At 44.7% G+C, this 12,530-nt stretch overlaps 2 protein-coding genes across 9 annotated transcripts in view; one reads left to right on the top strand and one right to left on the bottom strand.

Annotated features, from left to right (window-relative positions):
• The window catches only part of ZNF410 (zinc finger protein 410), a 41,294-nt gene extending 38,389 nt beyond the window's left edge, over positions 1 to 2,905 (top strand). For 4 of the 6 annotated variants that reach the window (XM_034992932.1, XM_034992931.1, XM_034992933.1 and 1 more), the window contains one exon: positions 2,125 to 2,905. In XM_034992932.1, coding sequence (XP_034848823.1) covers positions 2,125 to 2,163 — 39 coding nt within the window. In that variant the 3' untranslated portion in view covers positions 2,164 to 2,905. The remainder of the gene's footprint in view (positions 1 to 2,124) is intronic. The other 2 variants (XR_004677050.1, XM_034992934.1) reach the window with 2 other exon arrangements.
• A 1,135-nt stretch (positions 2,906 to 4,040) lies between these two features.
• FAM161B (FAM161 centrosomal protein B) overlaps positions 4,041 to 12,530 on the bottom strand; it is a 13,854-nt gene continuing 5,364 nt past the window's right edge. For 2 of the 3 annotated variants that reach the window (XM_034993250.1, XM_034993251.1), the window contains 6 exons: positions 11,603 to 11,949; positions 10,873 to 11,000; positions 8,639 to 8,803; positions 8,299 to 8,398; positions 5,645 to 5,787; positions 4,041 to 4,679 (listed from right to left, as the gene is read on the bottom strand). In XM_034993250.1, coding sequence (XP_034849141.1) covers positions 4,541 to 4,679; positions 5,645 to 5,787; positions 8,299 to 8,398; positions 8,639 to 8,803; positions 10,873 to 11,000; positions 11,603 to 11,949 — 1,022 coding nt within the window. In that variant the 3' untranslated portion in view covers positions 4,041 to 4,540. The remainder of the gene's footprint in view (positions 4,680 to 5,644; positions 5,788 to 8,298; positions 8,399 to 8,638; positions 8,804 to 10,872; positions 11,001 to 11,602; positions 11,950 to 12,530) is intronic. The other variant, XM_034993252.1, reaches the window with a different exon arrangement.

Below are 12,530 nucleotides of genomic sequence, written 5' to 3'. Positions count from 1 at the left end.
CTCAGTCGTTAAGCGCCTGCCTTCGGCTCAGGTCATGATCCCAGGGTCCTGGGATCGAGCCCCGCATCAGGCTCCCTGCTCCGTGGGAAGCCTGCTTCTCCCTCTCCCACTCCCTCTGCTTGTGTTCCCTCTTTCGCTGTGTCTCTCTCTGTCAAATAAATAAATAAATAAATCAAAAAAAAAATAAAAAGGAGATAGCAGGAGGGGAAGAATGAAGGGGGGGAAATCAGAGGGAGAGATGAACCATGAGAGACGATGGATTCTGAAAAACAAACTGAGGGTTCTAGAGGGGTGGGGGGTGGGAGGATGGGTTAGCCTGGTGATGGGTATTAGGGAGGGCACGTTCTGCATGGAGCACTGGGTGTTATACGCAAACAGTGAATCATGGAACACTACATCAAAAAAAATTTAAAAAATTAAATAAATGAATGACTCATACTTTAAAAAGACTATCCTCTTAAAAAAAAAAAAGGAAATCTATCAAAACTACATCTTTTTTTTTTTTTAAAGATTTTATTTATTTATTTATTTGCCAGAGAGAGAGAGAGAGGGAGTGTACAAGCAGGGGGAGTGGCAGGCAGAGGGAGAAGCAGGCTCCCTGCTAAGCAAGGAGCCTGATGTGGGACTCGATCCCAGGACCCTGAGATCATGACCTGAGCCGAAGGCAGACACTTAAAACAACTGAGCCACCCAGGCGCCCTATCAAAACTACATCTTATTCCGATGGTTCAGACTGGACAATTTTTATTTTCCCCTCAGTGTTACCCAGTCTCCTGCAAATCAGAGGACTCACTGTGCTGGCCCACCTGGAACCCCAGGGCTTTTGGACCTCTGCTGACTAAAAGGCATCCCAAGTGAGGTTCTGTAGTCACATTGAGCTCACATTCTTGAACTCAGGAGGCAGTGTAAATGATTGCCAGCTAGCCTTGAATATATCAGAATTTGTCCCAAAAAGGAGGAAAACAAATTACAAATTATTTTAAGATTTCTCATAAAGTGCCATTGCTAAATTTGAGTGCAAACATCTGGATCTTGAGCTAGATTAAAAAGACACCATTCTTACATCCCCACCACATAGCATCAAATGAAATTTGTGGTTTAAAATTTTAAATTTTGTTTAAATTTCTTCATATTCCATCTTATTCTACTGTATAAAGTACTTTCATCCAAATTGAGATCACCAAGTAAATCTATCTTCAGCCCAAGAATTTATCTGGTTATATTTTACTAAGCCAAATTTTTATTCTGAATTTCACTGTTATTCCCATCTCATTCTCATAATAAAACGGAACCCAAGTTCATCAATTATTGTACAGAACTGCCTTTCAACAGAAAGCCTTGAGTGTAGAGTAGAAAGTCTGTTTTCGCTGCCACCCTCTTGAAGTCTCAGGCTTGTCTCCATCCTAGGAGAGGTATCCTTCTAAGCCCTGGGAATTGCTGGGTTCCTTTTTCTCTGTTTTTTATATATTTTTTTAATTTATTTGACAGAGAGAGACACAGCGAGAGAGGGAAGACAAGCAGGGGGAGTGGGGGAGGGAGAAGCAGGCTTCCCGCTGAGCAGGGAGCCCGATGTGGGGCTCAATCCCAGCACCCTGGGATCATGACCTGAGCTGAAGGCAGACACTTAACGGCTGAGCCACCCAGGCACCCCGAATTGCTGGTTTCCTTATGGGTGGTTTCTAGCTCTCATATAGAACTTATTGGGAATAGCTTCCCATTCCTCTTACTTCTCCTTGAGCGTTCTGCCTGTACTCTGGACTAACACTGACTGACGTAAGATTTTTGGTTCTACCATTTCTGATGTATCTGTAAGTTATGGATGCCTCCATCACTGACTAGTGAGTACGTGACTACACAAACAATAGTTTGGCTTATGGACTCAAGATCTTTTATTGCCATAGTGAACATGCCAGCATCGTGAATTGGCCAAAATGCTATCCCAAGGCCAGGATATGAAAGAGATCTATCAGTCTACATGTTCTCTTGCTTTGGAGCTAGGTATCCTTGACTCACCTCAGCTGTGCATTCCCCACTCCCACTCATAAACCTTTTCCTTAGTACGAATTATTTTTCCTGTTATTCATTGGTAGCTTTTATTCCAGATTTGGTTTTCATCTTTTACAGTTACTAAACCAAGGAGAATTAACTGAAAGCCGGACATGAGCATGGGCACTGACTCCTGGAAGAGCAGCTCTGTCTGATCCCAGAGTGCACGTAGTGGGAACAGGATGCTTCTGGCTCATGGTCTGCCAGAACCAAAATGAATCTGTGAAGGACAGGACCCCGCGTCTGCCTCTGTTCATCTTTCCTGACATAGAAGATGAATGTGGGAGAGCTTCTCTTCAAACCACATCTGATCCAGACAAGGAAGAAAGCAGTGAATGTGGGCTGGGTAACTGTACCTACCTCTCTTCCCACTACAAAATTTTGGGAAGGACTTCTCCCAAAAGGGAATTGGATTATGTGTTGGCTGAAATTTCTTCAGTATGACTGTTGAGATGGGATTTTCCTCTGAAGAATTTTCATCCCCGACTCCGCTGTCTTTTCACATGGATGAACTAAGTCCTGCCACCAACCATAAAACTTCACCAAGAAGTTGAGCTTTCAAGATGCCTTGTTGCTTTGGAGAAGGGAGTGATGCCAGTTCTGCTGTAGCATTCTCCCTTTAGCAACCTGAGTAAGAGACTCTGCCGCTGGGCTGCAAAAAAATAAATTACTTGAATCCCTACTTGGCCCGGGCTGAGGTACTATCTTGTCATATCCACTTCTACTTGGTCAGTTTGCTTTCTTTGTTTATGGAATATACAGTAGCATGTTAAAAGGTTTTTTGTTTTTTTAAAGTTAAATATCACATGATTCAGAGTTTCAGTTGTTTTCCCTTTAAATAAACAAGACAGCCCAGTCAGTTCTTTGGTTCCTTGTTTTGGACAAAACCTGTTTACTTAGAAAGGAGATCAAGAAAATAGTTCAGGCTTTCCCTTTAAGAGAGGGCACTGATTTACCCTTTGGATTCCATGCAGGTAAAACTGAGCCCAGGAGTCTTGGGGAACAGAACATCTTCATCTCTAACTAGCAAACCTAGATAGTAGTTATCATAGTACCGCTCTGTCGTCACCAGAAGGGACCATGTCTGAGTCTGGAAAATGGCAATAATAACATACTTTTGAATTTTTCCAGAGAGTTAAAAAAAACAAAAACATGAGAAATGTACTTCTGTTAAGAGTAGGCACTCTTGCTATCATCCTGTCTTTACAGCTGTTAGAGAATATCTGATTAATCATTGGTGAGAAGAAGAGTGTTCCAGAGATCACTTACTAGTAGAAAATCATGGCTGTCAGAGAATTTTCACTTTATTTAAAATGAACCTCATGCTGACACATACATACCATGCACACAGTGGCATATTCTAAACAGATAACAGGAAAGAATTAACTGCTGTAATAAATAAATATAGTTCTTAATTTGTTAATGACATGCATAATCATCCTTTGCTATGTAGATTGAGTTCATGTCAATTTCTTGTATTCTTATTTGCCAGTTTTTACTTCCTGTAGCCTTACTTTTATACTGTAGCATGGTTCTTAATTGGCAACATTTATTGCCTGCCCCCTGCCCCACATGTGGCAATATCTAGAAGTATTTTTGTTCATCACAACTGGGGAGAGGGAGTTACTGGCATCTAGTGAGTAGAAGCCAGGGATGCTGCTACACATCCTACAATGTACAGGACAGCCCCCTCTCCCAACACCCAACACAGACTCATCTGGCTCAAAATGTCGATAGTACTGAGGTTGGGAGACCCTGTACTAGAAGCTGCAAGCTTGTCATCCTGCAGGTGTTTTGTTACTCCCACACGGTATTTTTTTTTTTTTTAATTTTTTTTGATGTAGTGTTCCATGATTCACTGTTTGCGTATAACACCCAGTGCTCCATGCAGAATGTGCCCTCTTTACCCATCACCAGGCTGACCCATCCCCCACCCCCTCCCCTCTAGAACCCTCAGTTTGTTTCTCAGAGTCCACAGTCTCTCATGGTTCGTCTCCCCCTCCGATTTCCCCCCTTCATTTTTCCCTTCCTACCCCACACAATATTTCTAAATAATTTTTAAATTAGTTGCCAACATGCAAATTTCTGGCTTCTGTTGAAAGCTCACTTGATGTGGCAGTTCTGGGCCTGTGTTCTAGCAGAGACACTAGTCTCTACTGTCTCCTACTATCTTATACCCAGCCCATGTGATCTCTTTGTTTCCTAACTAGCCTCTGTTAGGCATTTGGGCTTGTGCCCTTTTTTTTAAAGTAGGAGGCACAAAGCAAGAATGCTTACTTAACTCAGCTCTGATCCGTCTGCCCTGAGGTTGTTCACTTTGATTTACTTAAACCATTCATTCCCTGTTTGTCATCTGCTTTTTTTCCCCCCTGCTACTACTCTTTTCCCCATTCTCCAAGAGTAGCCATGACTCAGAAGCCAAGTTTTGCTTGCCTTGACTCAACTCCAAGTTAGCTGGTTAATACTGAAAAGCAGTAATTTTAAGTGTTACTGATTAAGCAAGTGATTTGAAATTATCTAGCAATTCATAAGACAGCTCTTCCAGTTCTTTCTTGGGGCTTGTAGGCTGCTGTAGAGATTCTTCTAAATCCTGCTGTGCATTTCTGGTGCTGAGTTTTGTAGTTTCATGGGTGCTACAGAATAAATTAAAGCATTATGAAATAAAATGTTTTTAATTAAAGCATTATGTAAGGCTTAAGGATGGTTTCAACATTTTCATTATTTTATATGGGGTGTAAAAGGAAATTTCTAGGGGGAAAACTGGGATAGGAATTAGGGGAGGGGCCGTTAGGATTTAAGAAACAAAAGTTGAGAGTAATGGCGATACTATGCTTTTCTCCCCTTCACTTACCAATGGCGGGGTGCTGCTAATGAGTTACGTTTTTAATGAGTGCTAGATTTAATTATTTTTATTTTTATTATTCTAAAAGATTTTATTTATTTGACAGAGACACAGCGAGAGAGGGAACACAAGCAGGGGGAGTGAGAGAGGGAGAAGCAGGCCTCCTGCGGGGCATGGAGCCCGATGGGGGGACTCGATCCCAGGACCTTGGGATCGTGACCCGAGCCGAAGGCAGACGCCTAACGACTGAGCCACCCAGGCGCCCCATGAGTGCTAGATTTTAACAAGCCGTGGTGACCATGCTGAGGGGAAAAGAAAGGCTTTGATTGTTCAGGACAGTATAGCTTTTATTGTGGCTCTATATAGGTTTTTACCTTCAGTTATCCAAACAAAATAAAAAGTGCTGAAAAATAGTTTTATCATTTTATAGTAAGTAAAAATATACATGGGGGCGCCTTTACACTCACAGACACACATACGTTTGTTCTTCAAAAGTGAAGTAATACTTTTGATTGATGGCCCTGTAACCAGAATTGGAAAAATGATCTGTTTCAAATTGAAGGAATCTACACCTCATATACAATAGTTATATTTAATTTATAACTGCATTATTCTCCCATTTTAAATGTATTATGTGGAGATCTCTGGGTTAGTATTCTGTACATACAGGATTGTGATCTCAAAATATACGAGTGGTGGCATTACAAGGGATGGCAGTTTGAGAGCTGCAGGATAACAAGGAGCATCTGAGATTACCTGGGACAGTCACGGACTTCTGACTGCTCCCGCCATCGTACAACCCGGCTGCCCTGACCCTTGTTCCTCACAAAGTCTTCATCCAGCCCAGCCTGCTGCAGGGTGTCTCGATACCGTTGTTCTGCGGCTCTCCTGGCAAGGTCCTGTGGAATGGAAATTAATCTGCTGGAGCTGTCTTGTGAATTACCAGGTAATTCTAAATCACTTGCTTCATCTGTATGCCTAAAATTGCCCCCTACCCCAACTCCCCATTAATGCTGGGCACTGGTGTGCATGAAAATTTCTTCGAGCCTTTTCAAGCCTTAAAGTGCATAGGAACTACCTGAAGATCTTGTTATTAATGTAAATTCTCATTTGGTAGGTCTCAGATAAGGCTCACAATTCTGTACATCTAACACTCCCAGGAGATGCCAATTGTTGATTTGGGAGCCACACCTTTGAGAAGCAAGGATTTAGATTTTTGAAAGACCAAGTGAGACTCAGATGAAAAAATGGACTAAAAAACATTTTAAGATTTAAAAACAACCAGGGGCGCCTGAGTGGCGCAGTTGGTTATGCGTTCAACTCTTGGTTTTGGCTCAGGTCATGATCTCAGGGTCCTGGGACTGAGCCCCGGGAGTCCGGCTGCACACTCAGTGCAGAGTCAACTGAGATTCTCTCTCCCTCTGCCCCTCCTGCTTGTGTTCTCTCTCTAGAGTAAATAAATATCTTTTAAAAAAAATTGTTTGTTTGTTTGTTTGTCAGAGAGAGAGAGCACGCACAAGCAGGGGGAGCGGCAGGCAGAGGGAGAAGTAGGCTCCTGGCGGAGCAGGGAGCCTGATGTGGGGCTCGATCCCGGGACCCTGGGATCATGACCTGAGCCGAAGGCAGACACTTAACCGACTGAGCCACCTCGGTGTCCCTAGAGTAAATAATCTTCAAAAAAAAAAAATTTAAAAACCAGGGGCGCCTGGGTGGCTCAGTCATTAAGCGTCTGCCTTCGGCTCAGGTCATGATCCCAGGGTCCTGGGATCGAGCCCCACATCGGGCTCCCTGCTCCGCGGGAAGCCTGCTTCTCCCTCTCCCACTCCCCCTGCTTGTGTTCCCTCTCTTGCTGTATCTCTCTGTGTCAAATAAATAAATTTTAAAAAATAAATAAAAAATAAAAACAAACCATTATCATGAACACTATCAAAAAAACCCCACTAACATATAACAAATAGGAAATAAACTACACTAGTAACACTTTTTTTTTTTTTAAGATTTTTATTTGTCAGAGAGCATAAGCAGGGGGAGCGGCAGGCAGAGGGAGAAGCAGACTCCCCACTGAGCAAGGAGCCCGATGCCGGACTCAATCCCAGGACCCCAGAATCATGACCTGAGCCAAAGGCAGACACTTAACTGATTAAGCCACCGAGGTGTCCCACTAGTAACACTCTTAACAGGATAGATGGTCTGCACGTGGACCAGAAAAAGGTTATTTCTTGTTTGTTTTGATTTAAGCAAAATCATATAGAGCACTTTGTATTTTTCCTCGAGTGGTGAAACATCTGTTGAGATCAGAGAGTGAGCTTTGCTTGAAAAAATTAAAGAAGAAAGGTCATTATGAGAGATTTTGAACAATGCAAGTTGCTAAGTAAACCCAAGACTGTCCAGCATGTGTGACTCTGTGTGTGGCATGTATGGGGGTGGGGAGGAGTATACCTGGGAAATGCCTACATAACACACTGGCTGTAAGATGGAGATAATGTCCAGCAGTTGGAATCAGGTCACTAGGAAACCCCAACTTTTTTCTGAAACTGGAGAGAAGAAGGATCTACAGAGTCTGATACAACCCAAAACCTCCAGGGATGGTGGCCTTTCTAAGGCTGTTCAGATAGCTCCAGAGCTTCCTTAGGGAGAGATCTCAACTGGGTCCAATTTTCCTAGAGGTCTAGAGAACACCTTAAAATGATTCTTCCATCCTGAAAGCCACTTAATCTGAAAAGGGCTTTATGGGGTGCTTGTGAGCATCTCAATGTCTGAAGACCCATAAATGTGCCTGCCACAGCTCTAGAGGCTGGGGATGCCCAGGGGACCAGCACTACAGGGGGAGAGATGATGTTAGTAAGTTAAAGATCGTCTCATTAACACAGCCAAACTGTCACTGAGTATGTGGGATCTAGCCCTCACCATGATTCAAACTGAAAGCTAGACTGTAGCAAACACTCCAGAAAGTGAAATACTCCCAATAGATGTCTCTGGAGTCCAGTCTTGGATGAAATCAGTCCAAGCAACATTCACCACTGCACTACTTATTGGGGGTGGGGGTGGGGGGTGGGATGGTAATTAATAAAACAGGCCCAATTTAGAATCTTTCTGAGCCTCCAGGAAATGTTATTAATACCCAGATATTAAACTGTTCCATCATTGGGATGCCTGGGTGGCTCAGTCGGTTAAGCATCTGCCTTTGGCTCAGGTCATGATCCCAGGGTCCTGGGATTGAGCCCTGAGTCAGGCTCCCTGCCCAATGGGGAGTCTGTTTCTCCCTTTCCCTCAAACCCTCCCCCGTGGTTGTGTTCTCCCTTTGTCTCTCTCTCTCTGACAAATAAAATCTTTAAAAATAAATTTTTCCGTCATTTCTAAGAGCCCTTTCATCCAAGACTGAAAGAAAGTGAATGATGGTTTAGTTTTACCTTGGTAACTTGTTCGAAGAGATACGGCCTTGTCTGTATTCTCTTCTTCATTTCTTCCAATTCTTTCTTATACTCTTTTGCTCTTTTACGGTCTTTGTTCCTGGAATTAACAAGATTTTTAGAATGAATTCTGTCTTTTTCCAATCTGAAATACCCTTCACTCCAATTAAGCAGAGTAATTCCCAAGGACATTGTAAATTCCTAACTCTGCCTAGCAAAATCCTGGACTGTGTGCAATTATAGGAGTCTACTCTAATAACTCCATTTTGCCGTTGTTCAAGGCCAATGATCTGTTGGATCCCAAGACAGGCACACCCTTTGACACATGGAGGACACTGACCGATTCTCTTTCAGCTTTGCTTTGAACACCTCCTCCAGGCTTTGGTGGGGATCCATGGCTTTCGCACGCAAGGTCACGGATTTCGACATTGCTTGACACTTCTTTTTGTGCATCTCCAACCACTGAGTACTCTCATCTGCTTTGTCCTTTTTTTCAAGTGAACTTCTAAAGAGAGGACGCAAAAACCATACAGATGACCAACTTGAGTATATTTAAAAGCAATCTTAGTAACCTCTCTGGAAAGTAAAATGGTGTTTTCTATGAAGGGAGTGATTTACCACACTGGCATTTCAGAAAGAACAGGATTCTGAGATTGGCAGAACAAGCCTTCCCAGCACTATGGACACAGTGATTTTCTGCCCCAGGAGAAGTTCATTAATTGAACTGAAAAACATATGAGTTAAAACATCCTTACACTCAGGCTTCTGGCCTGTCTGGAAACAAAATGATTCTAAGAGCTGCCATTTGCTGAGCTACCTACTCTGAACCAAGAGCATAAAGGAATCAAGTGCTTTATATCCATTATCTTCATAACTGCCCTATGAGGTAAGAACTGTAAGCCCCTCTTTTTATAGGCAAGGAGACTGAGGTTCAGAGAGGGTAAGTCACTTATTCAAAGCCACCCAGCATGCCAGTGGAAAAGCCAAGATTTGAACCAGGATGTCTGACTCCCAACTTGACCTCTGTGCTGTAAAGGGTGGACTGGAAGTTACCGGGGGTCATGGTCCCTTGGGAATACAAATCTGCATTTTCACAGAGAACTGAAGAAAGGCCTCTTTCCATGCACAGTTTGGGGTTAACTTACAGCACCTAGTTTTCTAAGTATCATTTGACAAGGTACTATGGGGAGTTTCTACCAAAAGAAACAACAGTCAAGACTCTTGCATTTGGGGCGCCTGGGTGGCTCAGGTCATTAAGTGACTGCCCTCGTTCGGCTCAGGTCACGATCCTGGAGTCCCAGGATTGAGTCCTGCATCGGTCTCCCTGCTCAGTGGAGAGTCGGCTTCTCCCTCTGACCCTCCCCCTTCTCATGCTCACTCGCTCGCTCTCATTCTCTCTCAAATACATAAAATTTTAAAAATAAATAAAAAATAAAAAATATGTATTTAAAAAAAAAGACTCTTGCATTTGGATTATTTACATTCAAATGAACAGATTAGGAAGGAAGGCATGAAAGCTGAGTCTGCTATTATATCAAACTCCCTGTTGCTGGGAAGCAGATATGGACATCCCCTAGAGGCACCAGCGTCTGGTTCCTAAGGCCTACCTTACTGGGGCCTCAAGATACTGATGCATTTAGCCTTCATTTAGTCGCTCTAAGACATTTGAGGAAGAAGGGAGTATCCCTTGGATTCTAAATACATTTCTAAGATCCCCATTGTGGGTCCTCAAGAGCCAAGTAGGTCCTGTGTTCTCCTCTGTGAGCCCCACAGGAAAGCACTAAGATGCTAGTCCTCTCCCAGAGCTCAGCTGCTTGGATTACCACGACCTTTCCTGCTGACTTCAGCTCAGAGGTCTAGTGGAGGAGCTCTTGCTGGGGTGCTGGTTTGATGACAGCAGGACCATGACAGAGTCAGGTCAGTTAAAGAATTAAAAAGTAAGGCGGCTCCTGCTTCCCAACCAACTTCTGAGAGTTCCCCAAAGATGAATCAGAGAATCTCAAATCTGTGCGGTGGATGCCTTCTCTTTGTGACTGGGTCCGCCACCTGCCGCCATGCGCCTCTGCGTTCCTGTTCCTAATAGCTCCCTCTTTTGTCTGTGGGTCTTCCCCCATGTTGTTCTCTCTGGAATCTTCTTTCTTTCCAGCCTTCGGCTAATTCCTCATTCTTCAGAGATCTATTAAAGAGACCCCTGCCCCAGGCTGTCCAGTGCCCCCAAGTTTCCCTGTATTCCCCCACCACTGCACTTCTTGCAAAATATGGTAACTTCTTTGTTTTTCTGTATTTCATACTAGATAATAAACTAGAGGTTCCATAAGGTATCTCCAGCCTTGCCATTGTGACTGGCACAGAGTTGACTATCTGCTGAGGGATGGCCAGGTGTTCTCCAGCACTACGTGTGGAGTGTTACGTGTATTCCTGTCCCGCTCAAAGAGTTCCCTTCCACCCCTATAGGTCTCTCTAATAACCGAAGAGGAGGCCCAGCAGCAGGATGGTTTCTAGCATCGGGGTCAAGACCCAGGCGCTGACCACTGATCTCGATCCTGGGCCAAGATCTCGAGCCCAACCACTCACCTGACTGCAGATTCCCTCTTCCTGGTGATGTCCGTGATGTGCACAGGGAGGGTGTGGGCAGAGAGGGAAGCAAGGCCACTCAGAGAACGACTCCTTGGCAGCGGTGTGGCTGGTGGCTGTGGAGAGTCCTGGAAGAAACGAAGGTTGGTATTGATGGGACAGCAATGTGTGACTAGTTTCTATTCTAACCTAGGATTCAATTTCAGTGAAGGACTAGTCAGACCAAGAATCTTTTTTTTTTTCTGGGATTAGAGAAAGAGTAATAATGAGTTTATTACCAGGCCTAAAGTTGGATAACAATCCTAAAGTTTTAAAATCAGATGAGAAGAGTTCTTTAGAATTGATATAGGGACGTGAGCAATTGGTCCCAACTCCCTATGTTCTAGACTTGGATTTATTTCTGCAAATTTCCTTTAGAAAAGTTCCCTCTAGGGAGGCGAAGAAAGAAAGTATTCTTATGGTACTAAGTTTATAGGAATTGTGGCGCTTACAACTGAGCCAGTGTTGTTTTTTTTTTAACTTTTTAAAATTTAAATTCAATTGATTCACGTATAATGTATTACTAGTTTCAGAGATAGAGGTCAATGACTCATCATCAGTCTTCTATAATGAGCCAGGGTTTTTTTTTTAAAAAAAGATAGGAAAATGTCAGGAGAAGTGCCTCCCATTGAGACTGGCTGGTCCGCTGGGTCCCGGGCCCTGCCCCTCCTGCACCTGCCCAGGCTCTCACCCTCCTCCCTCCGGACGTGGCGGCATCACTGGGCCGCTGAGTGCCACGCAGGCTGCTGGTTCTCAGCAAGAAGGGCTTGTTGCGGGTCCCCTCCCTGGCCTCCCTTCTCTTGGCAGCTCTTCTCTGGAAGGCCTTGTAAAGGCCTTCATAGTCAGGGACGGCAGGATTCACCCGAGGCTGGAATCCAAAGTCAGGGTGCAGAAACGCAAGCTTTTCCTTCTGGGTTCGGGTAGCTGTGCGAGGCTGTGGGTCAGGCCGGCCGCCGGAGAAGGCGACAGGGGAGGAGGCCTTCTGGAGCATGTCTAGGGCTCGCATCTGGATGCGAATTTTCCTGAAGAGTTCTGCTTCTGTGGAGAAAAAGTCAGGCAGGTGATGGGAGAGAGGGGACCCCACCGCATCCCTAAAGGTTTGGAGAATGTTCCCTCAAACACTAGCAGTGGTGTGCCAGAGCCGACCGACAGCTTTGCAGGAATTTCGGGTACCAGCTGACATCATATGGGAAGCTCCGCGTTGGCCAGGAGAGGTGTACTTAGACCACGGAAAATGGCAAACACTACAGATCAGCCTGCTTTGTCTTTTCTGGAGAGTTCGTTCATAAACACTGGCCAGGACACGGCTGCCAGGTGCCAGTAGGCTGTGAGGCAGCCACCATGGACACGGACTGAGCGCTCTCTGTGGGTCCTTCTTCCAAGGCGGAGCTGGAGGGGCAGGCCCGTCACCCCTCCTCTCCCAGGTCCCCCTCGGCTCAGGGCAAGTCCCCGCCACCCACCCAGAGGCTAACGCTGTTGCCCAAATCATTCTTGCCTGCCTTCTCTGGTCAGTCCCAAGTTTTGTGGTCTCTGCTCTTCAAGCGTGCTCCAGTCTGGCCTCTCCTCACCGTCCCTGCTGCTAACTTCACCATCTCGCCGCTGAACTGCATCCAGACCAA

The sequence above is a fragment of the Mirounga leonina genome, unplaced genomic scaffold (assembly GCF_011800145.1).
Source record: "Mirounga leonina isolate KUSES-001 unplaced genomic scaffold, KU_Mleo_1.0 Mir_82, whole genome shotgun sequence".
In the NCBI taxonomy this organism is placed as follows: Eukaryota; Metazoa; Chordata; class Mammalia; order Carnivora; family Phocidae; genus Mirounga; species Mirounga leonina.
Note: the sequence above shows the minus strand (reverse complement) of the source record. Positions and strands in the feature narration are given on the sequence as shown.